Source organism: Trichosurus vulpecula, chromosome 4 (genome assembly GCF_011100635.1).
Source record: "Trichosurus vulpecula isolate mTriVul1 chromosome 4, mTriVul1.pri, whole genome shotgun sequence".
Classification (NCBI taxonomy): Eukaryota; Metazoa; Chordata; class Mammalia; order Diprotodontia; family Phalangeridae; genus Trichosurus; species Trichosurus vulpecula.
In genome coordinates, this window is record NC_050576.1 from 420,438,889 (window position 1) to 420,463,883 (window position 24,995).

Below are 24,995 nucleotides of genomic sequence, written 5' to 3' on the forward strand. Positions count from 1 at the left end.
ATAGCAAAATCCTAGTCAAAACTAAATAACTATTATGTTCTATAAAAATGTATTATCTTTACCATTTAACTTCCTGTTAAAAATGAGAATGGTACTAAAATGTACTACATTTTGAATAAAATAAATACAGCTGTTAGAAGGTTATTTCACTTAGAAACATTTTATATGCTTTTGATTCAGAATAATTTGCTGTTTCCCTTCAGAACCTCCACACTTTGTTGTGAAACCCCGTGACCAGGTTGCTGCATTGGGACGGACTGTGACTTTCCAGTGTGAGGCCACTGGAAACCCTCAACCAGCCATTTTTTGGAGGAGAGAAGGAAGTCAGGTATGAAGTTTTTCTGACTTTTTGACCCTTAGTCACTGTTTCTGGAGGTACCGTGAGAAAAATGGTTCCATTCATTAGACTTACAGCTGGGAAACGATGGGACTTCTGTGTGTTGTACAGCGTTTTATTAATAAACCAGTCAATCATTCAGTGAGCATTTATTGTCTGCTATACTCCAGGAGCTGTGCAAAGCACTGGGGCATCAAGCAAAGGCCCTGTCCTCAGGGAGCTGGTGGTGTTACAGGGGAAACAGTATGTTAAGAAATAGGCATATAAAAGATGTGTGAGCAGTACATGGAAGGTCATCTTAGACAGAATGACTCCACAAGTGGGGGACTGGGAAAGCCTTCTGTCAAAGGTAGCATTGGAAACTTGAAAGAATCTACAATTCTCAGAGACTGAGGTAAGGAGAGTGAACATTTCAGGAATGGGGGAGAGCTGGTCCAAAGCTACCAATGTGGGAAATGGAGCATCATGTGAGAGAAATGACATGTAGACCAGTGTAGCTGGCTTATAGAGTGTGTGATGTGGAGGAGAGTATAGGAATACTGGAAAGTTATTAGATTAAATGACTAAGTACTTGTTCTTAGAGGAAATCGGTAGCTACCGGAGTTTATGGAGTAGGGATTAGGTAACGTGGTCAGACTTACGCTTTAAGATGGGGTAAAGGAGAAAGTACTTTTCCATGTTTTTGAGTGGCTCAATGCTGTATTTCTCTAAATAGGAATTATATAAAGTCATATAAAATAGCATTTTTAAGAAAAATTCAGTTCTTTGTTATTCTTACTTCAGCCACAGGAACAGTCTTCACTCTTGTTTCCAATATTCTGTGAACCAGAACCGTTAACCAGAAGTTCTGCACCTTTTAAATAGTAAACATGTTAGCAACAATTAGCGTTTATATAATGAGTTAAGCTTCAGAAAGTGCTTTGCACAGGTTGTCATTTGATCTTCATAAAAATCTTCTGAGATGAAGATACTGAGGCTGAGAGAGGTTAAGTGAATGGATCAGGTTCACGGAGCTCCTAAGTGTGAGCCGGGATTTGCACTTAGATTTTCCCGATTCCAAGTCCAGAATTTTGTCTTTTCCATTGTCTAATTTCCTGTATAGTACAGTCAATGTCAGTATTCATAGTTAAGACCGAAATAGATTGTCATATCTTACTGGTCCTTTTCAAATACAAATCAGATTATGTTTGGTCTTATTTGTATACTTTGTTGTATTTTATCATATCTAATTATAATGTCTACATAATTTCTAATTATTTGAAATTTTTCAGTGTACATATATTATGCACAATAATTTTCTATTAACCACAACACTATATTTCCTGGACATTGCATAACAGAGTTTATGCAATTGAAAGACCTATCTAGATATCCCATCTCCATGTAATCAGTTAGGTCCTCAAATCTAATATAAAAATGATTTACCTTGTACTCACTATTTTAATCGGTAAGTCAATGAGCATTTATTAAATACCTTATATGTGCCAGTCGCTGTCCTAAGCTATGGGGATACAAAGGCAAAAGACAAATCTTTCTCTCAGTGAGTCCGCAGTCTAATGGGGGAGACCATATACAAGCAGCTATGTACAAACAAGATATATACAGGATGAATTAGAGGTATTCTCAGTGCAAAGGCACTAAGATTAAAGAAGACCGGGAAAGGTTTCTTGTGGAAGATGAAACTGGCTAAAACTTGAAGGAAGTCAGGATAGCCAGGAGGCCAAGATGAGGAGGAAGAGAATTCTAGACATTGGGGACAGCCGGTGAAAATGCTGGAAACCTAGCGATGGAGCGTGATGTGTTATGTATAGCAAGTCATTCAGTGTCACTGAATCACACAGTGTGCATAGAAGAGTCAGGTATAAGAAGTCTAGAAAGGGGGCGGGGAGGTAGGGCAGGTTATGAAGGGCTTTGAATTTCAAACAAAGGATTTTATATTTTATCCTGGAGGTAATTGGAAGCAAGCGGGGACTGGGGGAGGGGGAGAAAGTGGTATGGGGATGACATAGTCAAATCTGTGTTTTAAGAAGATCAGTTTGACATTTGAATGTAGGATGGACTGGAATAGGAAGACTTGGGGCAAAGAATACCATTCAGCATGCTATTGCCCTGGTCTAAGCTTGATGTGCTTGGACTCTGCACCAGGGTTGTTCTTTTCCATCCTAGCTCTTACATACGGATGATCTGTTCTAGTCCTCCCGAGAACCTCAAAGCTCTCATTTTCCTTCCTTATAACTCAAAAAGCCAGAAAAACCTATTTTTTTATAATTAGCATTTGAGTTCTTATGAACTGCATATAATAAGGTCCCTGGTGTTTTTGCATGGAGAAGGAATAGAAAGATTGAGAAACTCTGATCTATGTCTTATTTTTCTAGTTTGTTGATGAAATCTTCCATTTGAGATAGGGTCAAAGGCATTTGAGACAAAAGTCAAATGGATTACAAATATTGTATCCCAGGAATGGCATTGTCATGGAAGATTAGATTTAAGAGAGTACTTGTTCTCTATGTACTCTGCTGCTTGTTTAATATACTTTGTTTCCTTTAATATGAGAGCAAATACAATTTATGTTTATAGTGATTTACTCTCTAAATTGAACTAAGCTTACAGGTTTTTTTTTTTCAGTATTTAGGGGTATTTTTTTCTTCCCCTTAAAAGGTATATACACTATAAATTGTCCAAAATTGCCATTTTCATGATCCAGGACCGAGTCCATCAAGGGACCTTGTAGCCAATATTGATGCTTTAAATATTTAGATTAAAATTTAAACCATATGAGCTGACAAATTTGATTAATTTAGTTCCTTGTTCTACACACCATGGATATAAGTTTAATAATTAGTTAGTGACTTGCTAATCTAGTTTACTACTCCAACTTAAATTCATATCCTCTGAATGTTTTGACTGTCCCCATTCTATATCATCTGCTCAGTGTCTTTCATTGGTGAATACAAAAATTTCACAAACACACACATACACAAACACAAACAAAAGCTTTGCTATCAGTCTGTTATTGGCACTCCTTCACTTAATTAAGGAAGCATTTTAGTTTACTTGATCCTCATTTTCCTGATCCATTATCACTTGTAGTGTTGTACTTCTCATCCATTCAGTTTATTCTGTTGATATCTTTTATTTGTACATTACCTTCACTTCCAAAAGTAGTGTCCCAAAGTCCTTAATACAACTTTGAGGCATTAAATTTTAATGTCTTAAACCTTGACTAAGGCTTTTTATGTACCAGTTCTTCTCCTCCAAGGTAGCCAACCTTTGTGACCAAGAGTAGAAAAAAAAAGTGCAAAAAAATTCAAGTGTTTTTTTTCTGACTGCCAATCCAGGGTTCATTTTTGTTCTCATTCTGGTTGGCAGATGCTTTATGGTATGTTCTGTAGTCAGTCGAATAAATATTTAAACAACTTAGCTATTTCTAGTACTTTCCATTGGACCCCCATAGGGTAAAATTTACTGAGTGTCATTAAGTTACTATCAGGAAGTAAGCAAGAGAATTGAGAAGAGCCAGACAGAATTTGATTTCCATTGTGTCAGAGACTGGCATTATTTTGGCCTTAGATGGGTCGACGTCTTTGGTAGACCTAATATGGCCACAGCATTTATTGGAATGTAAATTTGTGTGTGTGTGTGTGTGTATGTGTGTATTGTAACTGTGTGTATATACATACATGTATGGATGTATGTAAACATTTACTTGGTAAAATTTATCTGAAATTTTAAAAACTATGACTTCAAATACCAAGTAAGTTTAGATATTTCACATATCACTTTTTTTACTGATTCTGTTTTCATGATCACCATTTACAGTACAGCCTTTTATGATCATTTCAAATCTGATTATTTTGAAAATTTCTTTGATGTGTTTTCAAACAGCCTTTTCATGAGAGAAATACACTTCATTGTCTCACCAAATACAATGAAAAAGCTAGGTGGCACCGTGGATAGAGCACTGGCCCTGGAGTCAGGAGGACCTGAGTTCATATCTGGCCTCAGACACTTGCCACTTAACTAGTTGTGTGATTCTGGGCAAGTCACTTAACCCTGATTGCCTCAAATCTCCCCCTCCCTCCAAAAACTATGAGACAGTGCACTACTTTATGTGTAAATCTATCCTGATTTTGTGTCAACTGCCAAACATGGTTTGAATTGCAAACTAACCGTAGAAACCCATTGGATAATTTTTAAGAAAAATATAAGCTGATTTTTATTCAAACTTGATCCACAAGTATTCATTTTGGTGTATTACAAAAATAGATTTTTACTACTTAATGGAAGCAGTAAGGTGATTGAGATTGTCTAAAACGTTAGGTTGGTAAAGGGGACTGGCTTATTTGCAGTGGAGTAAGAAAATGGGCATTGATTTAGGGTTAGGCTAGAAATATATATTATTTTATTATATTATATTATTATATATAATAATGTTTTATATAATAATTATACACATTATATAAATATATAATTATATATCAAATATATTATTAATATATATTATATTAAATTCTTCATTAAAATTTAATTATGCTGGTAAGTTGAAAAAATTTAGGGTTAGAAACTGAGCTTGTATTGGTCACACTGTTTATTTGTTTGTTTTTTTGTTCGTTAACATTTCCTCCCCTTCCCCCCCGCCACCCCTCCACCCCCGCATTGAACTGGTAGTGTATGTTTCATTTGTAATCTAACAGCATCTGCTTTTGTAGGCCGGGACTATGAAACAGTGAAATCAAATTTAGGATCCCTATATGTGATCAAAGTGACATTGGCATTGATAGACTTTGAAAAGCTACCGGTGTACATGAATACGTAGTGTGTATATGTGTCTGTGCGTGTATATATGAATCGATAGTAAAATATTTGCCCTACTTAAATGTGTGAATGTAAAAATATTGGAGCTTGACAGATCATCTAACATTACTGTTTCTTGTTCTCTCCCTGAATTATGTCTTCTAGAACCTGCTTTTCTCATACCATCCTCCACAATCTTCTAGCCGGTTTTCTGTCTCTCAAACTGGTGATCTCACTATCACAAATGTCCAGCGATCTGATGTAGGGTATTATATCTGCCAGACTTTGAATGTTGCAGGAAGCATCATCACAAAAGCCTATTTGGAAGTTACTGATGGTAAAGTAAAGAGTTGCTTATTTTAAAATCTCAGAGTCTTGGTCAGAGCCTCAGCAATTTGCCCAGATACGTCTTTACTCATAATCTAATGTCATTTCTTCTCATGATTTTGATACAGGAATGAACACAATATTAATACAATGTTTACAAATCTAACATAGTCCTTACAGTTAACGTTGTTTGTAATTAAATTATATGTTTTACTTTTGTATTAACTCAAGATAAATTGGCACTTCAGGGTTGGGAAATGAAACTAATTATTTACTTATTCACTATTGATTCTATAGTAAAGCTTATTATACAGTGTAATTTTCTGTTTTGGATAGATATGTGTATATATATATATGTGTGTGTGTGTATGTATGTCTATATGTATAGCTACGCATGTAGAGAGAATGGGTGGAACAGAAGATGATGTAAGTAACATTGAGGAAAATGTACGTATATGTCGATATATATATGCATGTAAAGTTACTTCGGGATGATCTTTATTTTTGATTTGATAGACAAAAATTTCATTTTCTATTTTTCATTGATGTAGTATAGGGAGCTATTGCTCAGAGTGCCTAAACACAAATTTCTAAGAGAATAGCTTGCTCACCGTTGGTGGAACTGAGACCTAAGATTTGGGAACTGTTAATGTCACATCTTTTTTCTTCTGTATTATAGTTTAACTTCCATATCTTGTGATTCTTTGACTCATTTCTCTGATTACTGGCTTTGAAAAAAATATATGTTGCCAATCTAAGCTGAGGGAGAAGTTGGAAAGTCCTGTTCCTGGTCCACAGTAACAGAGATTTATACCCTCAAGCTGTTTCTGTACCTAAACAGATCCAAAACTGATGGTAAAAGGTAACCGAAGTAGAGGACAATTGTAGTTACAATGAATTAAAGCCAGAACCTGTGAATTAAAGTCCATAGCTGTGGACGATATCTAGCATGGGAGAGCTAAAACTATAGAAATTTCAGCTACTTTGGGCAGTAGATGGAGATGCTCGCTAAAAATTTTAAAAAAAGATTTCTAGCCACATAAATTGTGTACACATTCATGAATACTTTCTCCCTGGTAATCCCTGTGGCTAATTCAGATAGTCTAAGCATTGGTTCCCTATTTATGATCTCTCCTGAAGTCCTCAGATGCCTTGTCATGACCTAAAGATTGCTCTGTGTTTTCAAAGATTATATTAGCACGACACAAGCTCCAGTGATAACAGCGCAAGCTTTTCAGTTGCCAAAATAAAGTCTTCAGGGGGAGTCCTGCTTATGGACCAGCTTAGTTCAGAGAAGCCCTTCATTAAGCTGGCTGCATGATGATGAAGTTTTTGATCACAAAAAAATCTTTTTAAACAAACTTCTGAACTTGCACAAAAAGAGTATTTCCATATAGGCAGCAGAACCCAAAAAAGGATTTGTATATGAAACCGTGAATCTCCGTTTCATACTCCTTGCTTTTTTTAAGTATACAACAAGTTCCACACTTCACTTTTAACACCGTACCACTTGTTTATGCTTCTTTCTGAATTTCTTTCTTTCTCTCCTATGCATAATTTTAAATGTTTCAATGGTGATTTTATCAACTGTCCCCCACTCCAATTAAAAACCAAGAGAGGGACCCTTACCCTAAAAGCAAACAGACTGGTGACACTTTAGCATAATCAACCAAAACAAAACCATATATAATGGTCATACCCAGAGTGTGAGTCTTGCTTCATCACTCCTTGGCAGTCCATCACTCCTCTCTCAGAAGGTGAGCAACGTGCTTCATCAGAGGAGAAATGGTTGTCATTGCAATCATCAGAATTCTTAAGTAAGTCTTTCCAAGCTGTTTTTATCTTTACAGTGTTATTGTTGTTTAAATTGGCCTCCTGAATCTCCTCACTTCACCTCGCATCAGTTCATACTGCTCTATATTCTCTGAAATCATCTCTTGTCCTTTCTAATAATACAATAATTTTCCATTACATTCCTTTACTAAAATTTGTTTAGCCATACCTTGATATTCTAGTTCTTTTCTTTTTTAAAAAGAATTACCCCTTCAATATTCCCAGAATTCTCCTCCTTCTTAGTTCTCTTCTCCCTCTCTCCACTTGTTTCCCTGTTGAGATTAATGTGATGCATGCATGCATGCATGCGTGCCTGCATGTGTGTGTGTTTAGCTCTCCTTTGTCTAGTTTAGGTAAGAATTAGGTAAGATGATGTTCATCTCAGGCCTGCTACCCCAAACCTTTCCTCTAGGTTTGCATATTCTCAAATATGAGAAATAATAAGTTCCATTCCTTCATACACTATATTTCTTTTACCCTTCCTTATTTTTCCCTTCTTAAAACCTCAGAATGGAATCCATCCACCCTCAGGACCTCTGTTTTCTTATTTAACTTCCTTAATATCTTTTGAAGACAGTAAGATTCTTAAAGGCCATTTGTTGCTTCTCCTCTTATTAAAATGTCAGCATTACATAATCATGTAGCCCCTTTCAAATGCTAAACTAAATTTCCTTTCTAGGTTTCTCTTGACTATCATTTTTACATTTCAAAGTTTCTGCACTTCTCTGGTCTACAGCCTAAATCCATTAAAGTCATCTATTCCATTAAATATCCATTCCCTGCACCCCATAAAATAATACTTAGCTTTATAGAGTAAGTTATTAAGTTATTCTTGGTTGTAAGTCCTATTTTTTTGGCTTTTTTGGAATATTGCATCCCAGATTCTCCTTTTATTTATAATAGAGGCTGCCAGGAAGCTTATGTCATCCTAAGTATGATTTCTTGTTACCTGAGCTCCTTTATGGATACTTTAAGTTATTCTATAACATGATCTCTCCTTGACCTGATTCCAGGTCTTTTTATAGGTAAATTATATTTTCTTCTATTTTTTTCAGTCTCCTGATTTTGTTCTCATCTCTTTTTTGCCTTCTCATGGAATCATGGATTTCTGTTTCCTCTGTTCTCATTTTCAGAGTTCATTACTTGGGTAAGGCTTACTGTTTTCTCCCCTAAGTAGTTCTTCTCAAAGTCTTTCCTGCAGAGATTTTATTTTATTTTTTAAAAATCTCACATTTCTTTCTAGCCCTTGTGGAAAATCCATTTTTCTCCATTTGAGTCTCTGCTTTTAGTTATTATACAGATATTTTCTCCTTATAAGCTGTGTTTTCAAGGATCACTGAATCTGCAGTAATTCTGTATTATAGCTAATGGGACCTTCTTTAGTTTGCTCATCTCTCCTGCTTTAGTTGTTGAACTGCTTCTGTATTCTTAGTTGAGATGCTCAGCCCAATTTTGTCTCAACTTTTGTCCCCTTGGTTCCTTCTCAGATGTCCAACTCCCATAGCTAGACTTCCCTGCATCTTTGAGGTTCATAGTGATATAGGGATTTTGTGGCATCTTAGAATTCTAGTTCTAGGGACCCTACAACACCGGGATGCCTGGACTGTCCATTTCTGGGCACTGCCACACAGCATTGGTTCTATTAGGGGACCCTTCATTCTTACTGCCTCTGGACACAGAACTTTGTAGACTCTATGTGTGTCTGTCTTGTTACTGGTCATGATGGAAGGCTACTGGTGTTTGGCCATACTGCGTCTAAGTTGCCAAGCAGTTCCCTTTCCTACTTTCTCATGTTTCTAGAGGACTTTTTATATAGTTCTTGAGCAGAAGAAGCCATTTGCTGTAGCTTCTCATTGGATTTCTTTATCAGTGTGGTACAAATTTTAGGCTTTGCTGGGTTAGGTATTTGGGACCTGGAAGGTCCAACTCCATTCATGCTGACATCTTGACTGGAGCTCTTTATCATGCACAGAAAAACTCTTACAAACAATCTGCCAAGTCATAAGAGAGATTACCTAACTTATGAAATTATATATTCTTGAATTAAATTCCTTAGAATTTATGCCTTTGTCACCATAATTAATCAGAAATATTCTGGAACCCATGATAATGTCAAAAAATTTATTTTCTCTAAATAAATGTATGATGTCACCCTTTTTATCAACTCCAGATTTGGAACTGACTTATTTGGGTTTTTTTAGAAAAAAAGAATGAATGATAAAGTTATTCTGAAATATTAATAATTATCTCTGCAAATAATCTAGGAAAACATAGTGTCAGTTATATAAACGTGATACACAACTGAAAAAGTCAAAGCGTGAGCTCAAAAAATTATAAAATATCAATTATAGCCCTTTTTCCTGTATAGTTAGTGTTTTCAAATTAGACAAAACTGCCAAGAGTAAGAATACTTCTCTCCAGGATCTAATTATATTCAGTTATGCGACAATACACTGATAATATTTTCATGAGCTTTTTGAGCTGAATATGAATGCACCATTTAAACCACAGAATTGAAATTTCAGTATATTTTGATAAGAGCACATGGCACTGAAAGAGTTTATAGTACTTTCTGTTATACATAAGTATTCTGTGAAGGACTTCTAATTTATTTATTTTTACAAACCAAATCTCAGATAAATTCTGGAAAAATCAAGGAAAAAGAAAAGATACTAGACATTACTCAGGTTTGAAACACTCTGATAATAGTCCTCCAAGTTCGCATCCTTCGGCGTTGTGATGCATGACCCATCAGTAGTCGGTTTCACACCAGCGATCAATGCGTGGCAGAGTTTGAAGGATAAAGTGAAAAAAGTGCCAGAATATTACCAGGCGATGCACAGTTGCTGAATCGGCTTTCTTGCTTTCCTATTTTTCTGCCATTGAACGCTCAGACCTAATGATTAGCGAGGAACAAATGGAGGCATGACTCCAACCTGAGGGAAGCTTTGGAGCCTCAAGCCTTCAATGGCACAGGAGTAGTGGCGCGTTTTCTTGTTGTCCCGTCCTGCTGACTCTGGGACCTGGTTGTTTTTCATAAGTATGCTACTCAGAGTCTCCTCGTGTCAGTTTGAAGAGTTATTCGTTAAAGATTTTGTTTTTCTGGAAATTTTGTTTTTCTTTACTTCTTTATAGAACTGCCTATTTAATATCGCGTGTGTGCTTAGCAATATGAACAGTACTCTACCAATCCTCTGCTCTTACTGTAAGTCCTTCTCTAGACTCCAGAATTTCCATGTAATAATAATAATACTAACACCACACATATGTACTTTTCAGAATACTTTCAAGTTCATTATTTCTCAGAATGGTCCACAGCAAAGATACATGGCAAGCCCCAAACCTCTCGTTCTTTAGGCCTACTATTTTTGGAAATAGGTCTCTGATATAGGCTATACATATGCATTCATATTAAACATACATACATACATACATACATACATACATAAAAAAGAAATAGTTCTCTGCTTTAGAAATGTCTCTTTTTCCTGGCTATCACTCGTACTTTGCTTGTCCCTAGAACTTCTCACAGTTGGAAATTTTCATTCTTTAAACATTAAACTCCTTTGCTAATTGGTGCTTCCCTGCTTGTAATATCAGAATTAGGTAACCATTTAGAAAAGTCTGCTAGAGACCTGGACCCTCCCTATGAAACATATGGCTCTCATCTGAATTGCCATGTTCTGTGAAACAAATCATGTGCCCACACCAAACGGGGAGGACTGACAAGAACCTGTTATAAGATGGGCACCGATTTAGGAGGTTTACCTCTCATTGGATTATTGATCTCCCTTCTGCGATGGTCCAAAGATTAACTAATCTATGGTCTAGTCTCCCTTTTTCTGGCTGAATTATACAGAGATTTCCTCTTCTTCCTGAGAACCAATCGCATACTTTCTTCTCTAGTGACTATCGTGTATAGACATTTTATTTCTCTTCATAAGCCATTCCTTATGCCCCAAAGTGTCTTATGATGGCCTTACCCTTGTGTAAGTTAAAACATGTCCTCTAAAGTCTGTTGCTTTTAGCAGTGCAATCCATCTGTGCCTTAGAAACCTCTTATTTCTTTTCAAGCAGCTACAACAGACTGAGGCAACTTCTCTTGCCATCTTTGAAGCTGCTATACAGAAGTCAGAGTTTTCACAAGTTGCAGTACCTAAGGATGTGTGGCCTTTTCAGGGTGGGGGGAGGCATTCCAAATATGTAAGATGAGGGGTGAGTTCTGCTGACTATTAAATCCATAAGAGTTTGAAACAATTAGCCCAGTTACTTGTTAACAGAAAGTAACTTAATATAAAACCAAAAGAAATGGGGAGTTTAATCACTTGGAGTTTAAAAGGTCCTGAAAAATAGGAGAATCTAAAAGAACCTAAATAAATGCAAAACTTGCCAAGTGGGTCCATTAGAACCATATGTTGAAACCATGTAAATGAAAACCAGCTGGCATGATACCATTGTCTTTTCTCTGCATCTGTTAAACAAAAAGCTATCCTCATACATCATTATGCCTTTTGTTGAATGAACTTTGCTTCTTAAATTTCAACTGAGGTAAGCTAAAATGTTTCTTTAGCATTCCAGAATTAGAAATCTAGAAATTCCATAATGAATCATTACATGGCTGCCTGGCAATAATTTTTAAACTCCTTAACCGTAGAGGTACCTGTGCTACCCTGTTCTAAAATAGTACATTGTTTATCATTTTAATATTCTGAATCAGTATATAATATGAATGCAGTCTGAATAATGCATGTCTCCTACATTAATTGACTGTTTAATAATCTTTAGTCTGTTTCAAAGCCTAGAGCAACTACTGCTGCTTAGATGATTAGAAAATTGTTTCCAGTTGTAGAAATTTATTTCCTGTTGTTTCCTCTGGCAGTGATTGCAGACCGGCCTCCCCCAGTCATCAGACAGGGTCCTGGGAATCAGACTGTAGCAGTGGATGGTACTTTAGTCCTCAGCTGTGTGGCCACAGGCAGTCCGGTGCCCACAATTCTATGGAGAAAGGATGGAGTCCTTGTCTCCACCCAGGATTCTCGCATCAAACAACTAGAAACAGGAGCACTACAGATCCGATATGCCAAGGTAAGTTGAAAGTACTTCCTCTGGCTTTCTGTTGTGTTTCACTTTGTCTTTGCTTCTGTCTACTGGTATTTCAGCCTCTAACTTTAGAATTCATGAAATGTTAAGTAGCAACATAAATACAGTTTCAGTTTGTTTCTTGGTCCTTTCAAACATTCCACAATCTCTGCTTAAGTCGCCTTGTATTTTTATGCAGCCCATGGCAATGATTTAAATGTTGTTTATATCTTGTGAAAACATTTCTAACACAAATTGAAGAAAACATTTTGGAGATTGCAAGAGAGAATCCCCTCAAATAGTAGTGTGATACAATAATTGCAAAAAGTTTTTTTTAAGGAAACATAAATACCAGTTCAGAATGCTTCAAGAATTCTTCAGCTGTAAATATGAGGTTGGTAGGATTGGTTCAGCATTCCATAATTATGAAACGCATATCTCCAAACAAAAGTAAAAGTATGCACATGCTGAGTGAATATTCAGAATTAAAGCATTAAAAGATGAAAAGCCTCCAAGTTTATGGGAACAATTTAAGGATTTATTTTTCCAATACAACATAGCCAACATACCTGTTTTTCCAGGGTTGTATTGCTTTATTTTTCCTTATTTCCTTTGGCTTTGTAGGTCAAGATTAGACAGACTCAAAGTATATATAGTGAAAGGAGTTAGAATCTTGACAGCAATAAACATTTACAGTTTCTTTATTTTCTACCTGTAGGTCAGCATCTTTGTTTCTTTTTTTAATATGCTATAAAATTAAACACTTTGTGTTTACCATTATATAAGCTTAGTAACGCTTAGTTATTTGTAAATGCCATGGGACGTTAACTTGGCTTCTTTTTTGAAAAGTAGAATGTCATAGATTGATTTAGAGTTAGATTTTGGGACCTATGCTTATTCATTTTCTCAGCTGTTAGAAAAGAGACTTAATTCAAGTATGAATTTGTTCTACCTCATAATTCCTAAACTACTTCAAGTAATTGGTTGTGCATATTTATTTGTCAATTCCCCGAACTGCAAAAACTTAAGAAGAAATCTTTTCTTTTTCATCTTTTGTTTTATTTACCTTAGTTTTCACACGTACAATCTTGAAATAATGAGATAGAAATTCAGGTATTACAGTTTTTTTAAAAAAATTTTTGTGGTCTTAGGTAAAAATATTCAAGTTTAAAGAAAATTTGGTAATGTGATTCATTCATTTGACCTTTAAAAAGGTCTGGAGACCAGTTGTTATGGAGATTTTTCAGTTTTTGAAAAAATGTGTTAATGGCTGTACAGTAAAATCTTTCATTTGCCTTACTGGGTAACATGATCCAATCAAATTTAACAGTAGATGGCTTTTTCCAGTTCTTGTCATGTAAAAATTTCTCAGTTCACATGCAACAAAATATTTTCAACAAAAGGGGAGAGGTTATGTTTAGAGAATTCTAATATAGTTATATCCATATTCATGGGTTATATGCAGACCTACCAAATGACTGAGTTCATGATTGTTCCAAATGTTTATTTTCTGTCTTGCTCAGCTGGGTGACACTGGTCGGTACACCTGTGTTGCATCAACTCCTAGTGGTGAAGCAACATGGAGTGCATACATTGAAGTTCAAGGTAAATTGAAGATTCTTCATTTATTTTTTTTAAAGCCTATAAACTAAGATGTGATTGATTGCTCAGAAAGTAGACATGATCAGATCCAAGTATGTATGCACATATATATGGAAACAGAAATGTGTACATTTCACTATGCATAGATATGTTTCTTTTGTTTTTTGCTTCTTTGTTAGAATTTGGAGTTCCAGTTCAGCCTCCGAGACCCACTGACCCAAATTTAATCCCAAGTGCCCCATCAAAACCTGAAGTCACAGATGTCAGCAGAAATACAGTAACATTGTCATGGCAACCAAATTTGAATTCAGGTGCAACGCCAACATCTTATATCATAGAAGCCTTCAGGTATAGTAAACATGATATATGCTGTTTTTCATACTTTGAATTTGCAATTGAGCGCGCATATTCTAACTCGTATTTATCTATACTTAGCCATGCATCTGGTAGCAGCTGGCAAACTGTAGCAGAAAATGTGAAGACAGAAACATTTGCCACTAAAGGACTAAAACCTAATGCAATTTACCTTTTCCTTGTGAGAGCTGCTAATGCATATGGTCTTAGCGATCCGAGTCAAATATCAGATCCAGTGAAAACACAAGGTAAAAATGAATTTATTAAACCTTATGATACCATTTTATCCGTGTAGCTTATAATTTTACTGTCAAATAATGTGTATTACAAGTCAGTACTGAATACTTAAAGATGTTCTCAGAAATACCCAGTTGACCTTTCCTATTCATCATGATCAGAACAGAATGAATAACAAGAAAGACGATAATGTTTCTCATTTTGTTGTTACATTTAAAACTTAAATTTATTGTAGCTAAGACACAGTCTGGATTAACAATACAGTGATTCATAATTATACTAATATCATGGATGATTTTTGCTATGCAGGATTATTTTGTACATTAAAAAATTAGCCTCTCCACATCTCAGCTCAGAAAATGTTACAAAAATTAGAATTTATAATCTATAATCTATAATTAAAATCTATAGCCTATATTTAACATATTTAAAACTCGTTGGCTTTTACTGATGCTGATATGCTAGTACCTATAATCTAGAGGATAATGTTGTAGAATTACAATAAAAATGAATTAATGCTATCTAGAAATCATATAAATGTAGAAAATAGTTAAAAAAAAACTACCACAAGATCAGGGAAAGTTCTAAAATCCTGGTGTTCAGTGATCATCCTTTATAATATAACTTGATTATCTGGCTCTAAAGGTTGTTCAGCATGTTTTGTGTTGGAGTATCTCTGAAGCCTTGATAAGTCTTATTTAAAATTACAAATTCCTTTTTTCCCCTAATAATTAATTTGAAACAAAGGGAGGAGAAAGAAGGAATTATAGTCATTTAAAAATTGAGCTCATGAGCTACCCTTGAGAGTAATCATGATATAACAGCAGCAATACAGAGCTGAATGGGCGTTTTATTCCCAGCTCTACCATTTACCATTCAGGTTGTTCAGGCAAGTTGTTTATCCTCTCTGAGCCTCAGCTTTCTGGTCAGTAAGAAGCATTCACAATGTGTCTTACAAGGTGGATGCGAGACTCAAATGAGCTGATGTACCCTGAAAATCTTTTATAAAATGTTATGTGCTCTACAAATGTGAATCGTTAACATGCTTTACATAATTCTTCACCTAAAGCGTGTTTTATATGTTGGAAAAGCTGTATGAAATTCCAATTCCTCTTAAGAATTTCATATACAAATTAAATTGTTCTTAATAGCTAAAATTTATTAACTCTCAAGCTAAGCAGTTCGAAATGCGATCCATTTTCTTTAGTAGGTCTCTTTCCAAAATAATTTTACCAGGTATATATTTGTACTAGAACTGGATTAGCAAGCTATCTGAATGAGCTTCTGAAAGTGATCATTATCTTGTATGTTGAGAGTGGGCATTGCATTTTATAAGGTTTGTTCCATAAACAAAATTACAAGGAAGGCACAATGAGAAAGCACACCAAATCCTAAGATTTAAAAAAAAATTATTATTATTATTGTTTGTATTGAATAGGCATGCTTTTTATAGACATCCTTACTTTATCCCTAATCTTATTGAAAAAAGGCTCTAGTTTATCTCCATTACAGATAAGACTGGCTCTTGGCTTTATATAGAAGTTACTTTTCATTTAAAAGAAAATCCATTTTAACCCTACATGTTCTAATGTTTTTTTTTTAAAAGGAACAGATGTTCCTGACAAAAGTTTTGTGCATCTACTTATATAGTCATGGTTTTTATTTCTCTTGTTATTAGTATAGTCAGTGATGAATATTAATGTTATAAAATCCAGTATGGTCATAGTGTATATTGTTGTAATATATTGCCAGTTTCCTTCTCCTTATTCACTTTTTGGACCTCTTTTGCCATCTGAGTTAGCCTATTTTTAAGGTGTTATTTTCTTCAGAATTTTTGGTGGTCTCCTTTTGCAAGTTATTGCCTAGCTTTTCATGATTTTCTTGCATTACTCATTTCTCCTCCTAATTTTTCCTCTACTTCTCTTACTTGGTTTTCAAAATCCTTTTTGAGCTCTTCCATGGCCTGAGACCAATTCATATTTTTCTTGGAGGCTTTTGATATAGGACCTTTGGCTTTGTTGACTTCTTCTGGCTGTATGTTTTGGTCTTCTTTGTCACCAAAGAAAGATTCTATAGTCTGATCCTTTTATGCTGCATGCTCATTTTCCCAGCCATTTACTTGATTTTTGAGCTTTTTGTCAGAGTGTGCCTGTCCCAAGTTTCAGGGGTTTTGTGCTGCTGTTTTCAGAGCAGATTCTGTTCTGAGGTGGTATGATACTCCTCTCCTGGTCTGTACTCTGGTCTCTGAGTGATCTCAAGCACTCCTTTCTACTGTGTAACTACCAGGAGGACTCCTTCTCCACATCCACCACAAGCTCTGCCACTCCAGCACTCCTCCTCCCCCAGGGACCACCAAGCAGGACTGCGACTCAGATCCAAGCAGGGTAAAGCAAGAGAACACCGTCTCAGCACCAGCAAAGAGATCCCTGCAATCCTGCTCTGATCAGCCGCTTGATTTCCCCCACAGTCTGTGGGCCTGGAGCTGGTGCTGCCGCCCCGGAACTGGGGCTGGACTATGCACTTCTCTCACCCAGGTCCAGCAGTTTTCCCACTGACCTGCTCAGTTGTCTTTGGTGTTTGTGTGTTGAGAAGTCTGGAAACTGCCACAGCTGCCAGTTATTCAGTGCCATGAGGCCTGCTCTGCCCGATCTACTCCAGCCTGGTCTCTTCCAGGGCTGCCCACACTAGCCTGCGCTCTGCTCCCAGCGCAGCGCGATAGACCCTTCCCAGCGACCATCCGGTCCATCTCGGCCAGGAGACTTGTTTCAATCTGTCGTTTGTGGGTTCTGCAGCTCTAGAATTTGTTCAGAGACATTTTTTACAGGTGTTTGGAGAGATTTGGAGGAGTGCTCAAGCTGCCATCTTGGCTCTGGCCCCTTTATGGCCAGTTTCCTTATAGTATTTTCTTTCTTTCAATTTTTTAATTTTTTGTGATTGTTGCCTTGTCTGAGATTATGATTCTAACCCTGCCTTTTCTGATTCAGCCGGAGCGTGCTAGATTTTGTTACAGACCCTTATTTCAATCCAAATCTTTATCTTTCAATTGTGTTTTTATAAACATATATTGTTGGATTCTACTTTCTAATCCAGTCTGTTATCCTCTGCTTTTTTATAAATGAGCTCATCCCATAAGCGTTTACAGCAGTGACCATTGATCGTGCGCTTCCCTTTCTTTCCCCGTGTTTCCCACTCTATCTTTATAGAAGAGAAAATAGTGAGAGTGGAGGCTTCTGTTTAGTGCCGGTGCTAGCGCTCTCAGCTTCATGCAGTCTACGTTGGCTTGCTTTTCCAATTCTTTCTTTTGCCCAGAGCGCAGTCACAGCTTTTTATCCTTTCAAATCATAATTCTTGACCTACCATCCTTAGAGTTTGTTTTCCTTGGGGCTAATTCCTCCTTTAATCTGCCCTCCCTCTTATTCCTTTCTTTCCCCTCTCATCCTTCTCTTCCTGTTTCCCCATTGAGTAAAATATATTTATGCTCCCAACTTTCGTGTTGTCTTCCCTCCTGTGACTGATGTAGATGATCGGTAGCATCTGCTCTCCCACCTCTTCTTCCTTGTTTTTATAGTACTCAATGTATGAACCATGATTATGAGTTATAATCTTTCCCAAACTTCCTCTTAGTCAGTCAGTAAACTCATACTTATTAAGCGCTTACTATATGTCAGGCACTGGGGAACAGAGGTAAAAGCAAACAAAAAATAATCCGTGCTCTCAAGGAGTTCACAAGCTTTTTATTTTTTAATTTATTTAACATATTTAGTTTTCAGCATTGATTTTCACAAGAGTTTGGATTACAAATTTTCTCCCCATTTCTACCCTCCCCCCCACTCCAAGATGGCGTATATTCTGGTTGCCCTGTTCCCCAGTCAGTGCTCCCCTCTGTCACCCCACTCCCCTCCCATCCCCTAACTTCCTTTCTTGTAGGGCAAGATAAATTTTTACGCCCCATTGCCTGTGTATCTTATTTTCTTGTTGCATGCAAAAGAGTTCACAAGCTTTTAGACTAATAAGTCTGTCTTATTAAACTCTCTCTCTCTCTCTTTCCACATATATATGTATATATTATATATACATATGTATTATATATGTACTATATATACATACATATATGTGTATGTAGATAGATATATGAAGCATAAACATACACATTATCTCCCCATATAGAATTTATCTTTAGTCCTTTATGATTGCTTGCACATTTTTACCTTTTTATGATTCTCTTGACTCCTTATAATACAAGCTATATTTGTTTCTATGCAGTTCTGCTGTTTTCATCAGAAAACTCTTAGCTGTCAGCCTGTGTCTTTTTTCTTCCTGAATATTGTGTTATGCGCTACACACACTCTGTAAGAGTAATGACTGCATATGCATGATCTTGTGGTTCTTCTGTACTTGAATTCTCTTGTTTGGGCTACTTGTAGTATTTTTTTCTTGGCCCTCGACTCTAGATTTGGCTGTTTTGTTCCTGGGAGTTTTCATGCGGGGTTTCCTTCAGGTAAAGACTAGTGGATTCTGTTTCTAACTTCTCCCTAGTTTCTAAGTGACTTAAATAGTTTTTCTTTTATTATTGCTTGAAATGCAATGCCTGTGTTCTTTTTCCCCGGGGCAGGGGTGGCTTTCAGGTTGTCTAACAATTTCTGGATTCCTAGATTCTGTTTTCCATGGCAGTTATTTTTTGCTATGAGATATACTTTTTTGTTGGTTTTTTTTTCAGTCTTTTGTTTTGTTTTAAAATTTCTTATTTTCTCGTTGGTTTCTATTTGGTCCATTCCAATTTTCAGAGTTTGTTTCCTGGGTAAGGTTTTGTACCTCTTCATCCAAGCTGTTAATTTTCTAATTCTGTATTCCATAACTCTCATTTCTTTTCAGATTTTACTTTAGAGCTTTCATTCATTTACAAAACCACTTTAACATTTTAAAAATTCTCATTCCATCTCTTCTAGGAAGTCTAACTGAATCTGTAGTCAGGCTATGTTTTATCTTGAGGCTTTGCTTATAAATAACTATTTTGAAGTCATTCTCTTCTTCTGGCTTTGTGTCTTGTGCACTCCTATAACCCTAATAGCTCTTTATGGTAGAATTCTATTTATGTTTATTTGTTTACCCATCCTGGCATCCTGCTTCCTTACTTCAGACTTTATCTTAGAGCCCAGTTCTTTACCCCTTTGGAGGAAATATTTAGGTCACGCTTGTGTCTTCTTGAGTCTTGCTGCTACTTTTGTGGGATATCAAGTATTGTGTTAATCTAGGATTTTAGGGACTGCTCAAGCTGGGGACTGATAATCTTTTAATGCCCCTAAAATGCTCTTATTCAGGGCAAAACCTGATTGATGCACTTCTGCTCGAAGCTCTACGTATTTTGAGGTTTGGATCTAAATCACACACCTGTTGACTTGCCACTATAGACTATTGCTGGACTCAGCAAGCATCTTCCAAATAGAAAACTCTGCTGATTCAGAGTGGCAGAACTGTAGTCTCTCCTTTCATTTGGGCTGGCTTTCTGCCTTGCTTATTCCTCTGTAAGCTTAAGACTGGGCCAGGGGAGGGTGTTAGAACTGTGTGACACTCTTCTGCTTTGCTCCTGGAGTCAGAGCCACATTTCTGTACCTGTTCCTCATGTAGTACACAGACTCCTTGCTATGACTGTGACTCCCAGACGCAGGTCCTCTCTTCAGCCCATACTGAATTTATGACACAGCACTGGATACTTAGTGACAGAATTGCTAGTTAATGCATATTCCTGCTTTTTGCATAAAGTTAGACTACTCTGTACAGGTGTGGAAACTCTTCTTACCATGGCACACAACAGTGGACAGGCCTTCATTCAGTCCCCATGCTACAAGGTTATGCATGGCATAATCCTGGCTAGACCCTGTCCTCAATATCCACACATCCCTCCATCTCTCTGTGTAGAACTGGGCTGGAAAAATAATTGACTTTGTGTTTTGGGTTTTTTCTTGAATTTCCTAATCAGGACTCTTTTCTTGTGCATTTTCTAGATCTTTATAGAGTGGTTGTGTGGGAGATCTTGGTTGTAATCCTTCCTGCTGCTTCGCCATTCTGAGGCTCCTCTGAGCTTATCTTTACTATATTGGTAGCCTAAAAAGCTCATAGCATACGTTTAATTCCTACATCTGAAATCATATTTTAGACTCTTAGTCTGCCTATCGCCTTGGGCAAGAAGGATCAGGTAATCCGTGTGAAGAAATAAACTAGTTTGTAGATGGCACCCAAGAATAAAATTAGAACCTGGGATAACATCAAGGTAGAAAGTGTTTTCTTGCATTTTGAAACTATTTATCAAAGGAGAGAAACTTTTCTAGGATGAGATTGTAAGAGAATTCACTTTAATTACAGTGCAGGTGCCAGGTTCTGAGAACCAAGAGTTGTTTTGAGTACAGGAGCTGAATTTGAATGCCATTTCCTAGCTCTGTGGCATTGAACCAAATCACTAATCTCTCTGAGCCTCAGTTTCTCCATTTGTAAGATTTGCATTAATACCTGGGCTATTGTGAAGACCAAATGAGATAATGTCTGTAAAGTACCTTGCAAACTTTAAAGTTCTATATAAATGTTAATATTACTGGTATTTTTTTTAAAAAAATCGTTTCATTAATAAAAGCATCTTCCTCCAACAATTGAGGTCAATACCTTGGCTAGTATGAGGATAAATGACTCAACAGGGGTCATGCAGTCAGCATATGTGAAAAGTAGGACTTGAACCTAGATCTTCCTGACTCTAAGGCTTTGTATACATAAGAGGACTTTTTTTTTAATATTTTGAGTGTCTTAACTGGTTGAAGACGACCTAAGAAGTTTTATATATTTTACCTTCCTGCCCCATTTTTGTCCCTCTGCCCCCCAACAGTTTATCCCCAGCCCCTAAGCCTGTTCCTCTTAGAATAATGGGGGAAAATTTACTTGAGTAATATAGCTGTTAAAAGTATCCATTGGAAGATAAAGCAAAGTGTACTTAACCTTTGGTATCTACATAATAAGGCATAATAAACAAGAAATATAAATTTTTGTTTAATTTTTATAAATTTTATTTAGGAAAATCACCTTCTGTCCCCCCAAAACCCTGAGGAATATTTCCTAAGGAGTGCTTCCTTTCCCTACTTCCCAAAACTACCTTTTTATATTTTCTTTTACCCATAATCAGCCCCTTCATACTTAATATTCACCCTGTTTCTTTCACTAACTTTTGATTCTTGGAAGTTACATGATTGTTTATAAAACTAGAGTCTTTATTTTAATCTGTAGAAAATGACGAGTGAAATAGGGTCTACCCAGAATTATGAAACCTCCAACGACTATGATAATTAAGAAACAGCTAATCATCATACTTTTTCTCTCACTGAGATCCTTTTCATACTGACCTTTACTGCTTTGTAACTAACATGTCATAGCATAAGATGCTGATTCAAGTCTGGGCCCAGTTATTACTATCTATGAGACCTTGGACAGATAATTTAACTTTTCAACTTCAGTTTACCCAAATAACAATATGTATATTATGTGTCTAAGAGAGCTGTTATGAGAAGTAAATGAGAAATGGACTATTGATATATGCTGATTTTAATAATTTTGAAAACACCAGACTGCTTTTCCCATGTAAAGATCACATTTTGGAAATATAAAGATATATTTACCAAATTGTTCTTTTTTTTGTCTAAGAAAAATACTGTTTAAAATTCTATCCCCTTCTAAGTTCTTAAAAAAGGGGGAGGGGGGAACTATATGAGTTTCTGTGTTAATTTAAACTTGGGGTTTATAAAGGCAATTCAAAGTAAGACAATGATTTGAGCTGTGGTCAGAAAATATAAAAAAGGAATGATAGCAGCAATGTGGTTCTTAATGTACTTTTTTTTTTTTTGGCAGGGCAGTTGGGGTTAAGTGACTTGCCCAAGGTCACATAGCTAGTAAGTGTGTCAAGTGCCTGAGGCAGAATTTGAACTCAGGTCCTCCTGACTCCAGGGCCCATGATCTACTCACTGCCCTACCTAGCTGCCCCTCTTAATGCACTTTTGATTTGTCTTCAGAAATATATTTTTGAGGTTAGGAAATGTCTATTGAACCTATTTTCTGTAATATAATTACTGAATTGGAATAAGATCTTTAATAGAATAGACTTTAAATACTCAGTTTTCAGTTATTTAATCTTATATTTGCCTGCCTTTGTCCTTCTTTTGTGAGGTAGAAGTCATGGTGTATCTTGGAAAAAGAGGGTTTTTCTTTTTTTAATGACTTGCGATCCATTCGACTGTGTCTTTGTTTTGCTGCTGCATTTATTACACATCCATTCTTATTTTATTCCTTTAACAAAGGAATACATATCTGATGCTATCACTATTTCTTGTCTGTTTTCTTGTCAGTACAATGGGGTTTCCTATATATTAATTTTAATGAATACTTAGAGGCTAGAGCAAGAGGGTGCTATTTCTCAGCAGGGGCAGTGAGAGTCACATGGTGGGAGGAGTGGTTACTGCTTGTATTCCCCATTGTTATCTTTGTTCCTTGTTCTTTCTCTTCCTTCCCATATCCCAAACATATTCCCTTTCTCTGCAGATCTCCACCCCCCCTCACCCTACCAGGATCCTAATAAAATGGTATTAAATTTGTTTTCGTTTGCTTCTTCGGTAGATTTCACAGGCTGGCTCCACATAAACAGTGTTGCACAGTAATTCTGGAAGTTTAAGAACAGCTTGATTGATTTTTGATTTTAAGAACAAATTGATTGATTGGTTTTAAATTTTTGCAAATCAACACTGTTTAGGAAGGTTTAAAACGATGTTCTTGACTTGTTTACAGATGTTCCACCAACGAGTCAAGGTGTGGATCACAAGCAGGTCCAGAGAGAACTGGGAAATGTTGTTTTACACCTTCATAATCCCACCATCCTTTCTTCTTCTTCAATTGAAGTTCATTGGACGGTAACTGTTTATTTTCTTTTCAATTTTCTGAGCCTCATTTGAAAGCTGTATAAAATAGACTGATTCTTTATGAGGTAATATGGGAAAATACTCATACTTAACAAAAGCTTTTCAAAATTCAACCTCTTGCTAATAATGATTGTATTACAAGTTTACTTAGTCCAGTAAGATGGTTGTGAATGTTCTTCTTGTTCTGATTGTGTCCGTCTCTTCATGACCTGATTTTGGGGTGTTCTTGGCAGAGTAGTTTCCCATTTCCTTCTCCCACTCAGTTTACAGTTGAGGAATTGAGGCAAACAGGGTCAAGTGACTTGCCCAGAATCACACAGTTAGGAAGTGTCTGAGGCTGGATTTGAACTCATGAAGATGAGTCTTCCTGATTCCAAGCCCACTGTGCTACCTAGCTGCTCATGGGATGACACATGGTAACTTTAAACAGAGTAGAAATTTGTTGATTGTTTCATAGTATGTTGCAGCAGTAAACTTTAATTATTTCAGAATGAAAACTTCCAAAAGATTAACCCTGAAGATGCCACCTCTGAGAGTTGTCATTCCAGATATATTTATAAAATCTTGGCAAAGTTTTTGGCTTCATTTTCAACACAACAAAGATAATATTTTTAACTTATATCCCTTATCTCCCAAATCTGTCATTATCGCATGTGCCATAGTTTAAAAAGAAAGTGCCCTGGCCATCAATTAAGAAATAATCTTGCGGAATGAAAAAGTAATTTTGCATGATTTTCACACTGTTCCTAACAAGCCAAGACAGACTGGATTCAAGATCCCCTGTATATGTGATTCTGGGCAAGTCATTTATCTTCTCAGTGCCATAGACTCTAACCCAAAGACTCTTTGATTATTTGTTTTGGGGTTTTTAATATTCATGTTTTTCTTTTTTAAAAAAGTTTTATTCATTTTATTCTGAACTTAAGAAATAAAACAAGTATTTCCATAACCTAATAGAATAGGGGGAAAAGATACATGAAACTGCAAATCTATTACATACAACTTGCTATTTCTTTTAAATACATAGTAAAGTTATCATGAAACTTTCTTTTTTTCCCTCCCTTCATTTATTTTCTAAAATTTGATTTCCAAGTTCTCTTTCTCCCCCAGCTGCTCCCTTATGGAGAAGGCAAGTGATATGATACCCATTATACATGTGGAGGCATGTAAAACATTTACACGTTAGCCATGTTGCCAAAAAAGGCGGGGCAAGAAAAATAAAGTGAAAAAGATTATCCTTGAGTCTGTACTCAGAGTTCTCAGTTCTGTCTCTGAATGTGGATGGTATTTTTCATCATGATTCCTTTGGAATTGTCCTGGATCACTGTCCTGATCATCTTTAAAATATTACGGTTACTGTGTACAGTGTTCTAATGGTTCTTCTCACTTCACTTTGCATCAGTTCATGTAACTTTCCCGAGGTTTTTCTGAAGCCATCCCCCTCATCATTTCTTCTGTCACAATAATATTCTATCACATTCATATAC

General features: G+C 36.3%; 1 protein-coding gene across 2 annotated transcripts in view; it reads left to right on the forward strand.

The window, feature by feature from the left end:
- ROBO1 (roundabout guidance receptor 1) overlaps positions 1–24,995 on the forward strand; it is a 196,418-nt gene that overhangs the window by 91,589 nt on the left and 79,834 nt on the right. For both annotated transcript variants that reach the window (XM_036754542.1, XM_036754543.1), the window contains exons 6-12: positions 204–328; positions 5,297–5,468; positions 12,171–12,376; positions 13,894–13,975; positions 14,152–14,320; positions 14,408–14,574; positions 23,378–23,499. In XM_036754542.1, coding sequence (XP_036610437.1) covers positions 204–328; positions 5,297–5,468; positions 12,171–12,376; positions 13,894–13,975; positions 14,152–14,320; positions 14,408–14,574; positions 23,378–23,499 — 1,043 coding nt within the window. The remainder of the gene's footprint in view (positions 1–203; positions 329–5,296; positions 5,469–12,170; positions 12,377–13,893; positions 13,976–14,151; positions 14,321–14,407; positions 14,575–23,377; positions 23,500–24,995) is intronic.